General features: G+C 40.5%; 1 protein-coding gene across 1 annotated transcript in view; it reads right to left on the bottom strand.

Annotated features, from left to right (window-relative positions):
- LOC122875045 (protein arginine N-methyltransferase 8-B) overlaps positions 1 to 10,280 on the bottom strand; it is a 28,123-nt gene extending 17,843 nt beyond the window's left edge. The window contains exons 1-3 of the mRNA XM_044193760.1: positions 9,479 to 10,280; positions 3,858 to 4,103; positions 1,441 to 1,596 (exon numbers count right to left, since the gene is read on the bottom strand). Of these exons, the coding sequence (XP_044049695.1) occupies positions 1,441 to 1,596; positions 3,858 to 4,103; positions 9,479 to 9,547 (471 nt within the window). The 5' untranslated portion in view covers positions 9,548 to 10,280. The remainder of the gene's footprint in view (positions 1 to 1,440; positions 1,597 to 3,857; positions 4,104 to 9,478) is intronic.
- Between the last annotated feature and the right edge of the window lie 8,465 nt (positions 10,281 to 18,745).

Here is an 18,745-nt window from a genome sequence, read left to right as displayed (position 1 = left end):
TCCGAGGCAGGATCAGATCCTGTGCACTGCAAGCAGGCATCTGAGCCCGCCCAACAAATATCAAACCACCTGTTTAAAATCTTTGTAAGGGCTTTGTGTTAGGGTCCTGTATCACCCTGTCAGGGTAAATTTCACAATAATGACTGGCTCGCTGTACATTATCCCTTACATGATTTGCTTTCAGAGTTGGAATGATTTTATTGTATGGACTGACCACACTAAACACACAAATGATTTACTGTACTTGTTTATTTAAAATCCCACATACTGCTCTCCCATTGACAACCATTACCCTTATTGCTACATGTCCGTGAAGCTTAACATAGACTCCCTCTGCCGATAACATCAGCTCTAGCAATCTTTTGCATGTGCTATGGATTTTTTGAGTGCAAATAAGCATATGATATATCGCCATCTGGTGGATTAATTCCACACTGTTGGGCATAAAACTATGCAAGCATAATAAATTAACAAACAAAAAATTAACTTCTCTTAAATGTTTTAAAATATATAAACTCATGATTATATGGCTGTAATCCATACAATATGGAATTCAGCGCCAAAGAGTCTTTTATGGGTACTCTGTGGATCCAGAATAGAGGTTTCATTTTTTTATGTAACGAGGTCCGTGTGACAGAGTGGTGTTCTTGTTGGCCCAGAGCCCAGTCCTTCCCCCTCACGAGCCCATCTTTCACATGGAGCTTTATAAGCTTTAGGTATGATAAAGGTGTTGCAGAGCTTAAATCAACAGCATCTAAATCAAAGGTGAACTAAATCCCTGAAATCTTTTATGTGGATACAAATCCTGACAGATGGACAGCAGTAACACAAGTGTGAGGTAAAGCACATACTGAAGGGATATTTCAGTTTAAAGTACAAAGAGAGGAATAGATTAACCGAGTGAGACAGCAGAAGAGGGAAGGAAAACAAACACGAGACGCGAGGCAAAGTCACACAGACACACACACACACATAAACGCATAATGTCAACCAGTCGGCAGTTCCAAGGTAATCATTCCTCCCCTAAAGCAAATATATACGCTGTCTGGAGTACCGCTGTACAAAAATAAGTTCCACGTGGTTATCCCAAGCTAGTGGTGTGTATCCAGCATGTATTCTCAGACATGCCCTGACTAGCAATTACTTCTGCTCCAGTACACGATAACAGAAAGTGCTCTCAAATTGCTACGGCACAGCCTGTCAACCTGCCTGAGAGGCCACACACTTTTATCACCTGCCTGTCAGACAAGATATTCCTCGAAGATTATAGGGAGGCCTGGTGGAAAAATGGTTAAAATGTATGTACAGCTCCATAGAGAACCAGTCATACACGTGCAGTACATGCACACAGTGTGAGCAGCTTGTCAGGCTGGGCTCTGCAGTGATTAGACCCTGATGGTTCAGCACGATAACGCTCCACTGAAAGGAAACACGTCTTACCCCATACACGTGCTTTGCCCCTGCTTTGGCTGCGAACATGGACAGGATCCCAGTCCCGCTTCCAACATCCAACACTATTTTGTCCTTGAAGACGTGCTTGTTGTGGTACATGGAGTTCCTGTACGTGAGCGTCCTTACTTCGTCCTTCAGCATCTCCTGGTTTAGCATATGACAAATTATATCAGGAAGATGTTGACACAGCTAACCCCTGTGGAGAGTGACAATTAGTTTTGTTGTATTAAAACATTGGCTGGACAATGGGGGTCTGGATTTGTTGTGATATCTGCAATGTAGCAGTGACAAATAACACACAGCCTTAACCTAATCTTACTCTATGACGTCTCAGCCGTATGGTTCTACATTCAAATCCATAGTTGGTGTTTCTGAATAAGCTGCATAAGCCAGTAGGCTCAGCCTGTCTGCATCTCTTTTCTGACTCTGTCTCTCTTACCGAGCATGTGTGAGTGTGAAGAATATTCATAAATGAAAAAAATACAAACGACCTACATTCCAAAAATATAAAAAATTCATCTTACAGGTCACACTAGGAACCTGCTCTTTTTATACTGCCTCTAATGCTTTCTGTCTCCTCTCTTTAGAATACAGCTGAACGCTGATAGAAAAGGTACACATGCAGAAAGATTCAAATATCATCTTGAATAGTGGAAATATGAGACACAAAGAAAGAAAGAAAAAATATTAAACATGTTTAGTAATGGCTCACTGTTGATCAAGACTGAAAAAGTTTTATATGTTTTGAAAAGGTATATCTTAATCAAAATTGTGCCTCCACCATTTCAAGTCCGGGCTGTGTGTAGAGCTGCACGGCATCTGCCCTGAGTTGAGCCTCCCAGGCAGAAATTTCTCTCAGGCTGGGTTCAGGTCTCATGTGCTTTGATGGGATTGGCTGACCGTAACCCCAACCATGGTTCTAACCATCTATGACATATAGCATTTGGATTTTATAGGTTGTTGGGGCAGTCCAGAACAGGGGGATGAGTTACCTGGGAGGCTAAGTTCAGGAAAAATGTCACAGATGATCATCATTAAAGTCCCTTACCAACACACAATAGAGGAGTCTGAAAAAATTACGTCTAAAAAGAGAAAAGAGATGCAAAAGAAAAACATCAGCAGACCAACGCCAGCAGAAAACAAAGGTAATTATAAAGGCCAGTTCATGGTTTCTGTGTACGCATGGGTCTGCGTGATGTGAGGGTTCACCCGCAGCCCAAAATTTGTCACCACACACATTGCAAGCGCGCCAACTGCACATGCACTAGAAAAGTAAACTGGCTGCTTGTTTCGTGCACTGTATATATGTACTATATTCCCCATCCCTGCTTCTTGCTTCGGTCCCTGCACATGCTGTTGCTGTCAAGGGGTCTCCATTATGTTTTCTACTGCACATGTGAGGAACGTGTCTGTGTACGCATACCCCCGATTATAGTGTGTATAAGAAGAGCATGCCCGTCCACTGTCCATGTGCAAGTCCACAGCTGTCCGCGTCTGTCCTGGATCAAGGCTTTACTGTGGCCTTTTAAAGTTGGAATTCTCTGCAGATTTGAGTTATTTTTACCTTATTTTGTTCTATTTTCAAAACAAATTAATAATGAAAACTTTGGCCAAAATTTGTGGGGAAATGGTTTAGGGCTCCTTTAAAGGAAAATAAAAGGTTTTTACAACTTGGGACTGGGCAAAGCAACTGTCTTAGAGGTGAATGTAGAAACCACACCACAGATCAAACAGGAAGTCTGCGGTTTAACTATATTATCTAAGCCACTTATAGGGAAGTGAAAAGGCAAACATAAATGTCTATATAAACATCAACTAGATCTTGAAGGGATACTTCCTGGTTCAGTTTTGATCCATTGCATCTCCAAACATAGTTGTCCTTGCACCCAGTTTTACAGAGAGATGGATGATTCACGGGTGCTTTTACTAATTGCTTACTTGTGTTCACTGATTGGCATTGACTCCTAACAGCAACATCTTGTGCAATGTAAAAAATAAGTTGTTAGCATGATGACAGTTTTGTTACACTGCGGTATATATGTGTATATTTGTCATATAAGAGTTTTATTTGTGAATTTACACTGTTGCAAAGATTTTTTGTTGGATGTGGAGCTGTGATAACCATTATCTGATAAAAAAAAATTGTATTTGAAGGAAGATGCAGGAGTCTATGCTTGTCCTGGAGCTTCTATAAAAGATGTGGTGGAAATGCAAACAGGAATGTGCAAACAGAATTTTTAGTTCCCGACTATACTTTCTGAGATTCCTTATTTCCTGGGTCAAAAACAGCTATCATGCACATTTCACATCTGTCTAATCATCCTCTGACAAGAACAGACACAGGAATAATAAACCAGAAAAAAGTATTTTTCAGTGATTCTCAGTGTGAGGACATACAGGCTTACCTCATGTATACCAAAGTGGGCATAAGAGTCAAAGTAGTAGTCTCGTGAGGTCATCTCCTCTGGGCTAAGGAACTTGGCCATCTTGCCCCGCCCAGGACAGCTAGGGAGGCTGGCAGCATGGGGCGTGTGTGGCGGGAGAGGAGGTCGTGGGGCGTGCTGGATGGAAGGCACAGGCTTGGGCAACACGGTGGGCTGTGCCGACTGGGATGGAATTATGCGGATTGGCTGTGACTGTGAGTGTGGTTGCTAGAAAGAGAGCGATAAAGAAGAAAAACACTTTATAAGGACAGAGGACTCTTTCAAAGTCAAAACCCTTTTGTAGTAAGAAACAAAACAAGGATGTAAGAGCGTGTTGGCATCGACAATATCACAGGGTTTGCAATCATGGACAGTGATTGACTTCGACTTATCAGCCATTCCTTCCCCTTAATTTCATCTGCTCTCGTGCCTCTCAGCTCATCTGTCAGTCTACTGTTCCATGAAGCAGTCTGGTGAGTTCACAGAGTCCAGAGAGTTCATTGAGTTGAAGGCAGCCTGTATGTCAACAGAAGGCAGAGATGGCAAGAAAGCTCTGCTCTGCACAGAAGGTATACCCATAATGCCCTGATTATCACCTCTGAGGCCAGCTGGGAAGGTCTAGCCATGGTGTGTGTGTGTGTGTGTTGAATTGGGAGAGAGAGACGGAGAAACGGACTCCCAGCAACTCAGTTTTGAGCCAGTAAGCCATTCTGGTGTTTATTCTCATTCCAACTTTCAGACTTCTAAAAATAAATGATAAATAATTGGCAAGGTGGACAAAAATAGGTGGTATTTTTAGATGACTGACAGTGATGCTACATTTTAATTTTTTTATTACAGTATATTTAATTTTTAACCTGGGAGAAGAAACAAAAAAGACGAAAGAATTGAAAGGCTTGTGTCTCAGGAAAGCTAATGAAGGTATAGCATAATGTCCATCTGAAACACATATTTTCTTATGCACTTTGTCTCTAATTGTAGGAATAAACTATTAACAACTATTATTGCCTCTTCATTTTGCATTTATCATTTAACTATGTCTGACCTCGCAGCACACCCTGACACATGCTGCTGCTGGACAATTTCTTGCATGTTTTAATGTTGCATCTGTATCTTTCAGAATTTCAGTTCATGTGCCACACCTCCAACTGAGGCCATTCATCTTTTCAAAAGGCAGTTTTCCATCTTCATTGTCGAGGCAATGGATAGTAGAGACATGTTCAGCTTAAGTGATGAGATAATAACAATAACCAGCAGAAGTAAGTCAAACTCAACAGCTATGATTTCAGATAGTTTCAGATAATTGGCCTAATTTAAAGGTGGGGTAAGCGATTCTAATCCATTACGCTTTTTGTCAAATTCAGCAAATATCTCCTCATGGTCCGCTAGCTGTCTGTTCTGTGTGTGCGCTGAAAAAAATCCGGTGTTTGTACACAGCCCTGGCTCTGTAAATAGGAAACAAACAAATGATTAATTAATTATTATTATAAAACACTATTCCAGCCAATCTGCAAGTGTCGTTTGTGCTCGTGCACAGGACAAGGGGCAGTGGGAGCGAGAGGGACGGTAAATCTGGCACATGCTAACACGAAATCGCATTGTCAAGAAGGAGAGATGGCCGAGAAAAAGCCAAAGAGGAGAAGGTCAGAATAATAAAAATTGAAAAAGAAGTTTTATGATCAGGCAAGGGTGAAGAGCCGTGTTAACATGAGGCTTTCCAACGGTGGAGAGACCTCCGAGAGTTGAAAGGCATTCAGATGGATGCTGAGGTTGCTGTTTCTGCTTGACAGATGGGTAACTTGTGTGTCAGGTAACGTTAAATTACTTGCCCACAGACATTCAGCTCACTTTTATTTGGATTGATGCATAATTCGAAATGCTATGCTAGGTAACGTTACCTTTCTTGTTAGCTTAGCTACAAACCTACGGCCCTGTCTTCGGTCACTTTTGTTTTGTAAAAACAATCCAAACAATTAACTCTGACTAGTTTTTACTCCGTTGTGTTTTTTGTTATTATATTCTATGTTGGTTTTGCTTCAGCTACCCTCAGACAGCAGACGCTCTGGATTCCTCCATATTGCCCAGTTGTTAGTGTCGTTGCCTTGGCAATGCACGTCCATGAATTTGGGGGCAGAGCTTCTGAACGTGCACCGAAGGGAGAGGAGTTTTTGTCTTGATTTCAAATATCAACAATCTTTCTCCAGAATCTCTTACCCCACCCTTAAGTCTTTTTTAAATAAATCATCACTTTAAAGTTTGTCATTTATCCTTTAATCTAATATGGCTGCCATATGACAGAGTCAATAAGGTGGATAACCTTAATAATAGATGAAGTCATACTTGTGACTTACAGCGACAGCACTGTGTGGCACATAGATCTAGTGGACTTAAAGTAGACTTAGTAGTAACATTGATTGTTCCTTGTTTGAGAGAGTGATTCTCCCCCTCCTCCGCTTCTTTCTTTTCCTCTTACCTGTGTCTATCCCTTTAAAATGACCATCATATTTATCTTTGTCCTCTCTTTTCCCGCTGGGCTTAAATGCCATAGACATAGGGACAAGAGTGACACAGAAAAGGATGTGGGAAAATAACTCGTCACCACATGGTTCATTCACACCGAAGCTGACCTGGGTCAGTCACATATCAGGTGTTCACTAATGATGCATTGCAGAAGCATTTTTAGCCATACTAACTGCATTGCTTAAGGGTTGGCAATGTCTCTGAGTCAGTCAGTCCACCACTTTGTTCCAGACTGAAATAGCTCCACAACTATCGGATTGTCATGACATTTTGTACAGACGTATCTCTAGCGCCACCATGAGGTCAAGATTGTAATTTGTCCAATGCTTTGGTTTCTGACCAACTAACTACAAAACTAACCAGCCTCAGCTGTGCGTTGAGTTAATTGCAATTGTTAGCATGCTAACACACTAAACGAAGATGGTGAACATGGTAAACATTATACTTGCTAATCATCAGCATGTTAGCATTGTCACTGAGAGCATGTTAGCATGCTGACATTAGCATTTCGTTCAAAGCACCACTGTGTCTATATACAGAGCTGCTAGCATGGCTGTAGCCTCTTATGTCTTGTGAATGACAGCTCACTTCATAGCTACTCATTTAGCCTACTGCTGCTATACATGCCGAGTGACTACAGCTGCACATGCAAACATGAAATGAATTAATAATAAAATCATACACAATTAAAAGCTGAACTTTCATGAAAATTCTAAAATGCTCTATGAGCTAAAATAGCAATAGCTAAATAATAATAATGTGAGAGCTGCCCTCTCCTTGGCTTTAATGGATTTGTAGTTGATTGGTACAAATTATATTAGTGATGAAGCATCTAAATTGCATTTGAAAAACATTAGATTTTTAGCATCCAACCCAAATAACATACAATTGATGTACCGGTACCTATTTTATTTAACATTACAGCAGGGAGCATGAGAACATTGAGAGATATTACTTTCCCTGCTTGGTTAAGTTCACAGAGTTTAAGATTGTTTGTTACATAAAAGATCACATGCATTAGGGACTTGTTATTAAAAAGGAAAGGCCAACTGTTGAACTTCTCTTAATCCTTTAAGCCATGATGTTGATCTGAAGAGAGAGAGCACTTCAGTACAGTGTAGCATATTAACCTTCTGTTGTGGATATTCTCACAACCTGTTAATCATTTGGATCTTCAAGTAGACTTTAGTGTAACTGCCTGAAGATGTGTTTTATTTGATGTATTACTTTATTTTTATAATGTGCAGCTATGCCAGGCAGCTCAGAAATGACAAATGTTTCCTCTTAGCAACTGACCTAAAGTTACATTAAGCTCACTTATCAAATTTGCGTGCACTCCCAGATGTAAAGACTGCAGATGAAATGTTGCCACCCTCTATAAAAATGTTTTTTAACAGCAAAAACAAAAGAAGCAGGATTTGATTAACATCTGGCTCCAAACCAAAACGAAAGTCAAAAATTACAAGACAGGGCCACAGAAGAGGTTATTTAGGCTGCCAAGTTTAATACAGAATCGATGACGACTTTCCAAAAGTTGCAATGCAGAAAAACAAAATTGCCCCAGGCTGTCATTAAGAGATAGATTAAAGGAGACTTGGGGTGCAATACGGTCAGCAGAGAGCAGCTGCAGTGAGTGTAACTGAGATGCCCACACAGGACAGAGAGAGTGGCACACGTCCTTGCCTCTGACCCTCCAGACGAACACATATGGGGTTCTCTTTCAGACTGGATCCTCATCTCCAGGAGGAGGTGAGAACTGTTATTTGAGAAGGACATTCATTTGGAACTTATGTTACACAGTCTGTGTGAGGGGACACCATCACGTTGTACCTGCTTGACTGTTGAAGATGACCCCTGTTTGTGTACTGTTGCTCCTGAAGTCAGTGATAATGTCAGTAGGTGGATTTGTAGGGTAAACTCTATTTATTGAGGGGCATTTAGTGTTTAATGCTTATCCGGAAAAAAGTTTACCAGACAGAGGACTTAAAGGCTATAATGGCTTACTGTAGAGAGGTTTTTAATTCTTCATTTCATGGGGAAAAGTCTTCTAACAGTCAGGAAAGAGAATCACTTTGATCTTCTGCAATTATGGCACTTAGGCGCCTCTGAGAATACAAATATTCCAAAACAGCAGAGAGCAGCGGTAGGCAGAGCTCCATCCATCCAGGCAGTGTCCGCTTATCATAATGTATCAGGTGCCTGCTACCCTCAGACATGAGCGTATTGATAAAATGTTGAGAATTTGAGGAGGGTCTTCTCCCACGAATAAACTTGCTTTGCGGGAACTTTATTTGATAAATAATGTTTAACGAAGCATCATGAGGCTGTCTCCAACTCCACAGGGTGTTTGGATCTTTTGAGCATTACTTGCAAGCCACGTCTTCGGCTCACCCTACTTTCCTCAAAACTGCTTCACATGTCAAGTCCCAGCGTTCTCTGCTTCGCCTGCAAGGTGCTGCAGTACCTTGGACAGCACAAGTAATTCCTATCTCAGCGCAGCGTGAAGCAGCAAGTCTGCCTTATTCAACCTCACAATGCACACAGTACATTCCTTATTAAAACTTGTTCTTTTGATGTAAAGATATTCAAATACATTTAGATTTTTGAGACACTGTCTGAGGGATCCCTATCCGAGAACAGGTGGGCAATTGTTTATGGTGTAAGAGGGAGGGAGACAACAGAGGCTACTTATAATATCCTGCCACTGCCCTGCCTTCTAGTAAAATAAAAGTGAAATCAGACTGAAACCCCTGCAGAACACCCTAACCTTGGAAGCTACATGGTTAAAAAATGAAACCATAAGACGATGCATTATTTTTTTCAGGTTTACTCGATGGAAATACTCACTCTGCTGGCTGCCTGCACTGCACAAAATGCCTGTTTTGTCGGAGGGTAAGCATCCTCGCACAGATGGAGCCTATCACTAAGACTGCTGTTTCAAACTGCTGTTTTATCTAGTGAGATGCAACTTTCACTAAAGGTAGGGCACATGCTGCAGGATGCATTTATGACTCAGGACAGAGTCTGAAAAACAGAGCACTCTTATTTTAGTTCAGAAAATCAAAGGTGTCTCTCACACTTACCTCACTGCTCTCAGACTCCGCCATTTTTCTCCTGAGGAGCATACAGCGGGATGAGTGCTTAATTCCCATAAGAGCAAAATGTGCTCACACTTGATAGAAGTAAAGAGGATGTGAAAACAGTGTGCGCCACCCAATTTTCAGGCTCCTTAGTTCTTTATCATTCAATAATTCTCATTCACATCCCAAACTGTAGTGTTCTTTAGAAATTCTAAGACTCTGAAAAGATACAAAACTACATGAGGTCCCAAAAGCATTGCAGCCACTGTTGCCATAAAGTGTGCTGGATTCCATAGTGCAAAAGTTTGCAGTCCACTGGTGTGCTTTCCTGGAGAGCATGAGAGGAAAAGGCATCATTTGGCATCAGCTGAGACAAGATAGATAGAAATGCAATGTCCTATCCCATGACCCTGCAAGCGCAGATAGAAATCTCAGAGGACTGCACCACTAAAAGCAGCAGATTGTCATGAATACACTGTTTTAGCCTCAATTTGATTGATTCCTCTACCGCAACATTGTTTCTAAAAATAGTACCGCATCCGCTGCTGCCTCATAGAGTAGAAAGACTTGCCGCTGAGTACATGCACAGAAATCTGATGACTCTTGAAACGTGCCCAGAAATTTTCATATTAACACATCCTAACATTAATGTCCCCCTGCTCATCATCTCCTCTGGAATCAAACTCTTTGCTCCACGTATTCGCTCTCTGTCCTCCTCAAAGTGCTGAACACCGGCTGCCCAGAGAAAGTTGGAGTTGGTTCACTCCCTGTTGAAAAGCGAGGACGCTGTGTGCTCAGCTTGCACACAGAGAGAGAGAGAAAGAGAGAGAGAGAGAGAGAGAGAGAGAGAGAGAGAGAGAGAGAGAGAGAGAGAGAGAGAGAGAGAAAGGAAGTGACTCCTGCCACACTGGCCGGAGGGGCAATATCAGAGCTGGCTGCTGTTTGCACGGCTGTTATATGCTTCGCCTGCTCTGCTCACTCCAGGGATGGAGCAGGACAACCTCAACACACGCATACACACACACCCTTTTCCTTGATGTCTGTTTCTTCTCTCAGCTGTTAGACACCCATACTTATACACCGCTAATAAAAATGACACTCTTCTTGTAGTCCACTGTAAAATGCTGCTAGTGCTTTTTATTTGACCATTACTTAACCAGGGTGGTCTCTTGATTTATCTTCTTATAACAATTATAACACCTATTGGGGATTCTGCCAAAACTGCAGTGGGTTGGCTTTGTAAATTACTACAGCATGCCATTGCTGTCAGGACTGTTTCATAACTAAGTGTGCACTACTGTATCTTGTCTCTGAAGTCTTCTGCTTTAGCACTGGAGTCTATTTTGAGGAGAGGCCATCCCTCTCTACCACCCACACCACTCACCACTTGTTACATTATTCAACAGAGAGGGCAGGCAGACACTCACCAGGCAGTAAGCAGGCGCCAGGATAGAAGCCTGCCCAAATTCCCTTTCTGTAGCCCACACCTCGTGGCATCATACACATAAATACACCTGTTACGCATATGCATTATGCATGAAAACATGGCTATGTATATATATATATATATATATATATATATATATATATGGGTAAATAAACGTGGCAGCTACAGATAGACATGTATACTGCATGCAAGCAAACAAGACTAAAGCTGTGTCTCATTTTGCATTCTTTCATACTTACACTTGCAGTTTTGAGTGCATTGGTGCATTCGCACTCACATTTATAGCAAAATGCAGTGCACTATGAGTATCTGGATGGTATACTCATAACGGTCAAAAAGTTGAGTGTGGAATGCTGGACATTTCGCACCCTCAGTGGTTACCATCTTGGCTACGTAGGGGAAGGGGAGGGAAGCTGCAGCACTTGCAGTTGCTCTAGTGAACATCACACTATACAAATGTACGTTATACATGTGTTTTTTTCCACCAAGTACCACTATACTGTTGTCGGATAGAAACCGTCAGTTCATTGGGTTCATTTTGTGGTAAAGCTCTGTCCGGTGGTATTTCACCATTAAAACAAAGAAGAAGAAGCTGTCAAATGTTGTGATCATGCAGAGCCCGGGCAGATCCTTAGATAGAAAAAATGGTTCTATTGAGGCCACGAAATGCTATTGCATGCGCACAAAATACAATTCATTTCCACATTTAATTAACTCGTGGCCACAGGATACTACTTTGTTCCCACGTTTTAATTAACTTGTGGCCACGAGATAAGTCTATATAAAAAGAGCCAGCACAATGGACCAGCTTTTCTCCCCAAAGCATGGAGTGCACAGCACCTGCTCCAGCTGCCACTTGCTTAAGGCACTCCTTGGTGATAACTATGGTTAGCATTTTGTGGCCTCAAAATAACTTTTTTTTTTCCTGGGCTCCGTAGCATCATTTCTGGTAAGTACACAACAATCATGTTTGACTTGAGACAACACTACCATGTCAAAATTCACACACTACACAAGTAAGTACATAGTGTACACAGTGTACTACATTGAAGTGTACTAAAGGAAGTATCCAAAGTGAGACATAGCAAAAGAGTCTTTGAGGCTCTGACAGGCTATTTTTAGACACAACCGTACTTGAGCTACATGCTAACTTTTGCATGCTAACATGCTCACAATGACTAACATGTTGATGTTTAGCAGGTATAGTGTTTACCATGTTCACCATCTCAGTTTAGCATGTTGGCATGCTAACATTTGCTAATTAGCACTAAACACAAAGTGAAGCTGAGACTGTTGGGCATGTCCTTAGTTTTGCAGGTGGGTAAATTAACTTGGAGATCAAAGTTATGTCAAATCATCCTCTGGGCAACATGAATATCTGTTCCAACAGCTGTGGAGATATTTCAGTAACAACCAAAATTGTCAATTGTGGCGCAAGAAAAGGGAATCGCCAAAGTCATTAGGATTCATCCTCTGGGGACCATGACTGTCTGTACAAAATTCTATGCCGATTCATCAAGTGGATGTTCAGATATTTCAGCGACTAAGTGAAAACTTCGTCCTGTCAGAGAATCACCAAAGTCACTAAAATTCATCTTCTTGGGGCCTTGAATACCTGTAGCAAATTTCATGGCAATCCATCCAATAGTTGTGAAGATATTTCACTCTGAACTACAAAGGTTAACCTCATCGTGGCGCTAGAGGAAAGGTCACGGGATCACCAGTCATTAGGATTCATCCTCAGGGGACCATGAGTGTATAAAATGTACAAGGTGTACAAAATTTCAAGGCAATCCATCCAATAGTTGTTATATTATTTCAGTCTGGACCAGAGTGGTGGACTGACTGACATTGCCAGAGCCCTGCCGCTAGCATGGCTAAAAACACAATTGATCATGAAGTCAAGCAGATTACCGTTAAGATGTTCTTTGATCTGAGTCTAATTACTCTTCTGTAATGTGCGGTATCATTTCTGACAATGGCAGTGGATGACTTGGCTTTCGCACTGGGTCGTCGCTTCTCTTCAGTCTCACAGTGAGCAGATCAAAATCTGAGATGCACTGAAATCACTTCAGTTACCTAATTTTGCCCCCCTCTGATGTCTGTCGTCTGGTCATTTATCATCTCAAGGCTGATTGCTGCCGAAAATACCTTGTCCCTTTTTTACTGATAAAAGAGCAATGCTAGGATCAATGTTAATAGTCCATTGTCCAGAGTTACAATAATTGCTTGTTCCTCTCTGGTGTAGTGAGGGGATGTGCTATGACTGTGTGTGTGTGTGCGCACGTGTGTGTGTGCATAAGGAGCTAGTCATTATCATGAGAGGACACTACAGCGTTGGGAAGCTTAATTAGGCACTACTGCCTCTTTCATTCTAACATGAACTTTCTGAATTGTAGTTGCACACTTACAAACACGCAGAAATAACAGAAGCAGCAAATGGCTTGGACTTCATTGGAGCTGAAGTAAGCAATATTATTTCATTATAATGTCAGCTGAAATACCTAATTTCAACCATTGCATGTCATTAACTCTCTACATGGCTCTGGAAGGGAGGAACCAAAACACGTAGAAACCAGATGACTAATTTTTACTACGATTGGCTAGTTACGTTCTAATTAAGGCTGACTGGTTGTGTGATTCTGACCGGGTCCAGTTATTAAAAAAAGTAAATGCAAAGGGGCGGGCGCCCACAGACACACATTTTTTTAAAGGAAGCCTTCAGTTAAATATTTTTAATAACATGCAATTGTCAAAATGAGGTATTTCACTTGAAATTATAATGAAATAATATTGCCTAGTTCAGCTTTAACTTCAATGTACAGTGAGGAGCCATAGGAACAACTGTCAGATGTTGTTTAATGATGTGCTTACAGTTTATTATTCAGCTTGGGCACCTGTAAAACGATTAGCTCTCTTGTGTTTGTTGCTGTACTTATTCATTCAGTTCACATGAAGTCAAATTTAATGATTATTCAAACTGCAGTTCATTTGCCCACCCACCCTCTCTCATGTGCCCTTGTGTGATTTTGGCTTAGTATTTGTTCCTCCTACGTTTGTTTACACAGGCTTCACTGTGGGTTCATCTTTAGCAGCTGAGTGAAAAAAGCATTTCATATATGTTTCTTGTCAGTTCACTGAAAGCAAATATGATTTTTCATACATGAATTGTGGAGGTGATAAAATATGGAGCAGATGTCCTGTACAAGCTTACATTTCTAGGGTGACCAAGGAGCTTTGATAGAGGTTAAGAATGCTAACGTTTGCCTGCCTTTGCAGAAAAATCCAAATATCAAATAATATTATTATTATTATTTTTATTTATTTATTTTAATTATTAAATAATATTTAATAATTTACTGGTTGGGTTTTGTTTGGTTTTAAGTCGGAGGATTTCAACTCTAACATCTCTTTCCCAGCCCTGTTTGTCTGATTCAAATATAAAAAGCACAAGATTATCCAGCTATTGATGTCCTTACAATGTTTAACAACAACATAAATTACCAACAAGCAAAGTAATAAGATAAAGAGATAAAGTAAGAGTCTTGGTACATTTCATGCCAGGTTGCATGTTAAGAGCTTCTCTGACTTTTCCTAAAAGATAGAACAAAATAGAATACAATAGAATACAACACAATTCAATAGTAATAAACTCTTCCTGTGGCAATATAATGCTGTGTTCATGTCATATCAGAATTAAATGCATTTATCATGGTCATCACTGCTGAAACCACTGCTTCTTTTACAGAGGAACATGACTATTCACTGCTGGTGGAGATGCTTGACTTTGATGATGCATTGCTGCCAGTTGATCTGCCAATGACATACAATAGTGTCCTGTATTTCTATGTGACAGTATCAGGTCTGTGGCCACACTTCAGGCTCATCTGAATTAATAAGTAATGCCAACATCAAAAGGTAGAGCAACAGAATTAGTCATTTGTAAAGTTGACCGTGACTGTTGTTCGTTTATGACCGACTGTACAGTGTCAAGTGAGTGTGTGTCTACAAGGCTGTCAGAATAATTCTTCAGCAGTTGCAGTGGGTGTTACATCTCCACCTACAGCATGTCACAGCAGTTCCTATGAAGATTTCTCCTTTTCTATTTCTCATTCACCTCAAAATAATTATATTTTCACTGTTACTTACAGACACCTTACCAACCCCAGAAAAAAAAAATCTCTTTTGAAGTATTTGTTTTAAGTATATCCCTGTGTTATCTGCCGAGGGCAGATATGCAAGTTCTGTGAATTCTCCGTATTTTGCAATATCTTGCAATATTTTGCATATTTTTATATTTTTATAAATAGCTTCCACTGCACGTTTATCATACTACTGTATAATCTCTGCCAGAGGAGGGTACCTTGTTTCCCATGTAAAGCACTTACATAGCTTTCATCCAAATTGATGAAATATTTTGTGTTTATTATTTTTTATTTTCTTGCGGAGAGTTAGATGAGAAGATTGATACCACTCTCATGCCAATATGAAGCTACAGCCAAGAGACTGTTATCTTAGCTTAGCATAAAGAATAGACCGAGGGGGAAACAGCTAGCCTGGCTCTGTCCAATAGTAACAAAATCTGCTGACCAGAACCTCTAAATCTCAATAATTAACACATTACATCTCATTTGTTTCATGTATACATGACCAGGAGCAGTAACTTGCTGAAGTCTTCGTCACCGTCGTCACCGTGAGGTTGCCCGGCAACCAGTGGAGACGTCAGGAAGTCCATTGACCTTGTGGTTGTTTTGAGGTGGAACAAAACTAAAATTCACACAGAGAATCAAATAACAGTCATACAGTACCCACATGTCTTTGTATTCTGTCAGAGTGAGACCTTGGGCTGTGGGCTCACAGTCTGACAGGTACCCAGGTGGATCATTGGCCTTAGTGAGGCAGGTAAGCCTGGGACCTCATTACTGCTAGTCATCAGTGTGCTGTTTTTCCACCATGAGATCCAAAAACCAATAGGCTCTGTTGCTGATAGCTTTCTTTCCACAATTCATCAATCTCTCCCTTACAGTTTGCAAGACCAGCCTTATTTATTCCCCCTCACTTTCTCTCAAACACACTGGTAAGACACAAAGCAACAGTAGACCTGATAGCTTCTTATTAAAATTTGCCAGCTACAGCAGTGTTAGAACAAATACTGAATAATTTTACATCAGTGGTGAGCCTACAAGGTACGAAAATGCTCACACACAGTTAAATGCTGTTGCTGTTTTTAGCATAGTGGATGTGTTGTTTGGCTGTTTCTTGTTCCATGTTGATTAGACCTTAGTGTTGTGAAATGAGGCTGAGTATCAGAACGGATGTAGCCATCAGTCATGCCTACTGCAACACAGTGTACTATGAGATGACTGACAGATCAAAGGTTGACTGGGAACCTTATTAAGCTATTTCTGTGTATTGTGGTTAAATGTTGCCTGATTGTATGAGGTTGCTTTTAGCTGGTTTGTTAGATACCCTGCAGTCATGGACTGGTGACAGCGGCAGTGATTGGCGTCTGATGATAAACTGTGTTTACAGTGGCATTTAAATGAGTCATGGGGATGTTTGAGATTTGCAGCAGCTGTTGTAAAACATTGCATTGTCCTAAAAAAATGGTGTCCTAAAAGAATGATGGTGTAGAGTCAGAATACTTAAGTTGGAATCGGTAATTACTGAAACTGTGTATAGTTATTATATTGGGAACCATGATGGAAGTTAGATAACATTACAATGAAACCTCCAGATTAACTCTCACACACATACCCAACAAAACAGGGATCAAATCAGTGTGAGGAACCATAAGAAAGTGATTACCATGTAAGTCATTCTGTACAGAATTCATTAATCATTGCTGGAGGCATTGTGAGTACGAGCTGTTGTACTCCCGAGACTCACATGTATCATACTGTAGCGTTATCACTACTTAAATCTGAATATTTGCACTTTGCACTGAATTCTCAATACATTGATCCTCTGCTTGAAGAAATATTCACGGACAAAAACTTGGTGATACAGGTGAAACATTTATTTACAGCTAAATATCAATAACAAGTGAATAAATTGAATAAATTAGGTATTAATGATGGTTATAAAGCATAAAAATCACAATCAAATAATTGCAGTAAATGTCAATGTAGATTATTAATCAATTTGACGATAGTGAAAAGGAGGGGAACGAATGATCACTAGATTATCAATTCAACTTCTCTAAGACCTAAATTTAAGCCTTCAGAGTTCTATCCGACATCAACCTCTTATCACAGCACCAGATGTAAGTTTTGCCTATTTTTGACCCAAACTGTCGTTCTGGCATCAATTGACTTCACGGCCTCCCAGCGGGGTGATGGCCACTGGAACACGATGGTAGCGGAGCAGGTCAGGTCAGACAGCGCTGTTTCTCTGGTGGTCCTCGGATGCCCACTGTGGTGGAATGCAAAAATCTTTGATGCAACTTAGGCTGCAGTCAGAATTAGGCAGGTGCTGTGCACAATGAATCTTGATCCATAGACTGGTGACTGGCGTCAGATAGAAGCTCTGCTAAACTTCCTTTCTGTACTCGTTTATAAACGAGTAAACTTGAAAATAATTTCAGATCAGAGTTGGCAGATTGACACTTTCAAATTTATTATCAAAGTGAGATGGACTGGGATACAAAAACTTAACAAAAAGAAATTAGGTTTGCTTTCACTAAGGTTAAAATACATGCAACCTAGACGAGAAAGGAAAACGTAGGAAAAGAAAATCTCTGGAGAAAAGGTAAACAATAAGGAGCAGCAGTTAGGATCTCCTTAGGGGTGGAGAGCAAATGAACGAAGAAGCGATGGACAAAGGAAATCTAATGGTTTTATTTCCTGCTTGATATAGGCATGAATGGGAGGCGGGGAAGCGGACCTTTCATGCCAACTTACTATGCGCCTCTCTTTGTCTTTGTTCTATGAGAAAACGTGGTTTCCTTTTCTTTTATGGATTTATTTAATTTCATATTTTACGTGCAATCGTCACATACTTCCTCAGCACTATAGTCTATCCACCGTGATACTGACATCAAATAGTATGTAATGATGTTTTGCATAAAACATTTAACAAGGCATGTGGTTTAAGCAGAAATCATATTTCAGAATATCATTCATTCAGTTACATAACATTTCTAACTACCTTGACTGTTAGAGAATAGTTTCTAATATGGATAATAGGAAAGTGTGAAAGTGTAAAAGTCTTATACTTAGAGGGTATGACTGCTCCTTTAGTTTTAAATTGATTGTCTTTATGGCATTTATTCAGTCTTACAAGTAAGACTCCAGTCTTTGTTCTTTGGGGAAGGTAATTCATTGATTATTTGGTAGGTTTGGTTTTTCCTTGTCGTTGTAGCCAGTTGAATTGAATTATAAGAGTCTTAGTTATTCCCACCTCTGTTGTTAATCTCATTATCATGACAAGACCCATAACTCCGAAGGGAGCCAGAGAGTCTCAGTAACAGGTCTGGAAGGTGTCGGAGTGACACTTTTACTTGTTGATGAGCAATAAATCACTTATAAATCCAAGGGAAGTCAAAGAAGGATGTTTATTCAAATCCTAGAGGAATTTTGCAAGGCCATAAGCAGTTTTGTCTTTTGGCCTTCTCAAAACACTCACCTGTAGTCTTTGTGTCTAGATGATGAAGTTTTAAGACAGAGGGAATGATCTCTACAATACTTTCAGACTTTTGCTCACATTAGAAGTGTTGTTTCAAAGACAAAGCCTTGTGTTTCCAACTCATTATCAACTGCTCCGTGGAGCACTCTGTGGGACAGGTCTCTGCATTGGAAATGGATCAAATGGAGCCAGCTGAA

Source organism: Siniperca chuatsi, linkage group LG4 (assembly GCF_020085105.1).
Source record: "Siniperca chuatsi isolate FFG_IHB_CAS linkage group LG4, ASM2008510v1, whole genome shotgun sequence".
Classification (NCBI taxonomy): Eukaryota; Metazoa; Chordata; class Actinopteri; order Centrarchiformes; family Sinipercidae; genus Siniperca; species Siniperca chuatsi.
The sequence above is the reverse complement of the archived record's forward strand: the minus strand, read 5'-3'. Positions and strand labels throughout refer to the sequence as shown.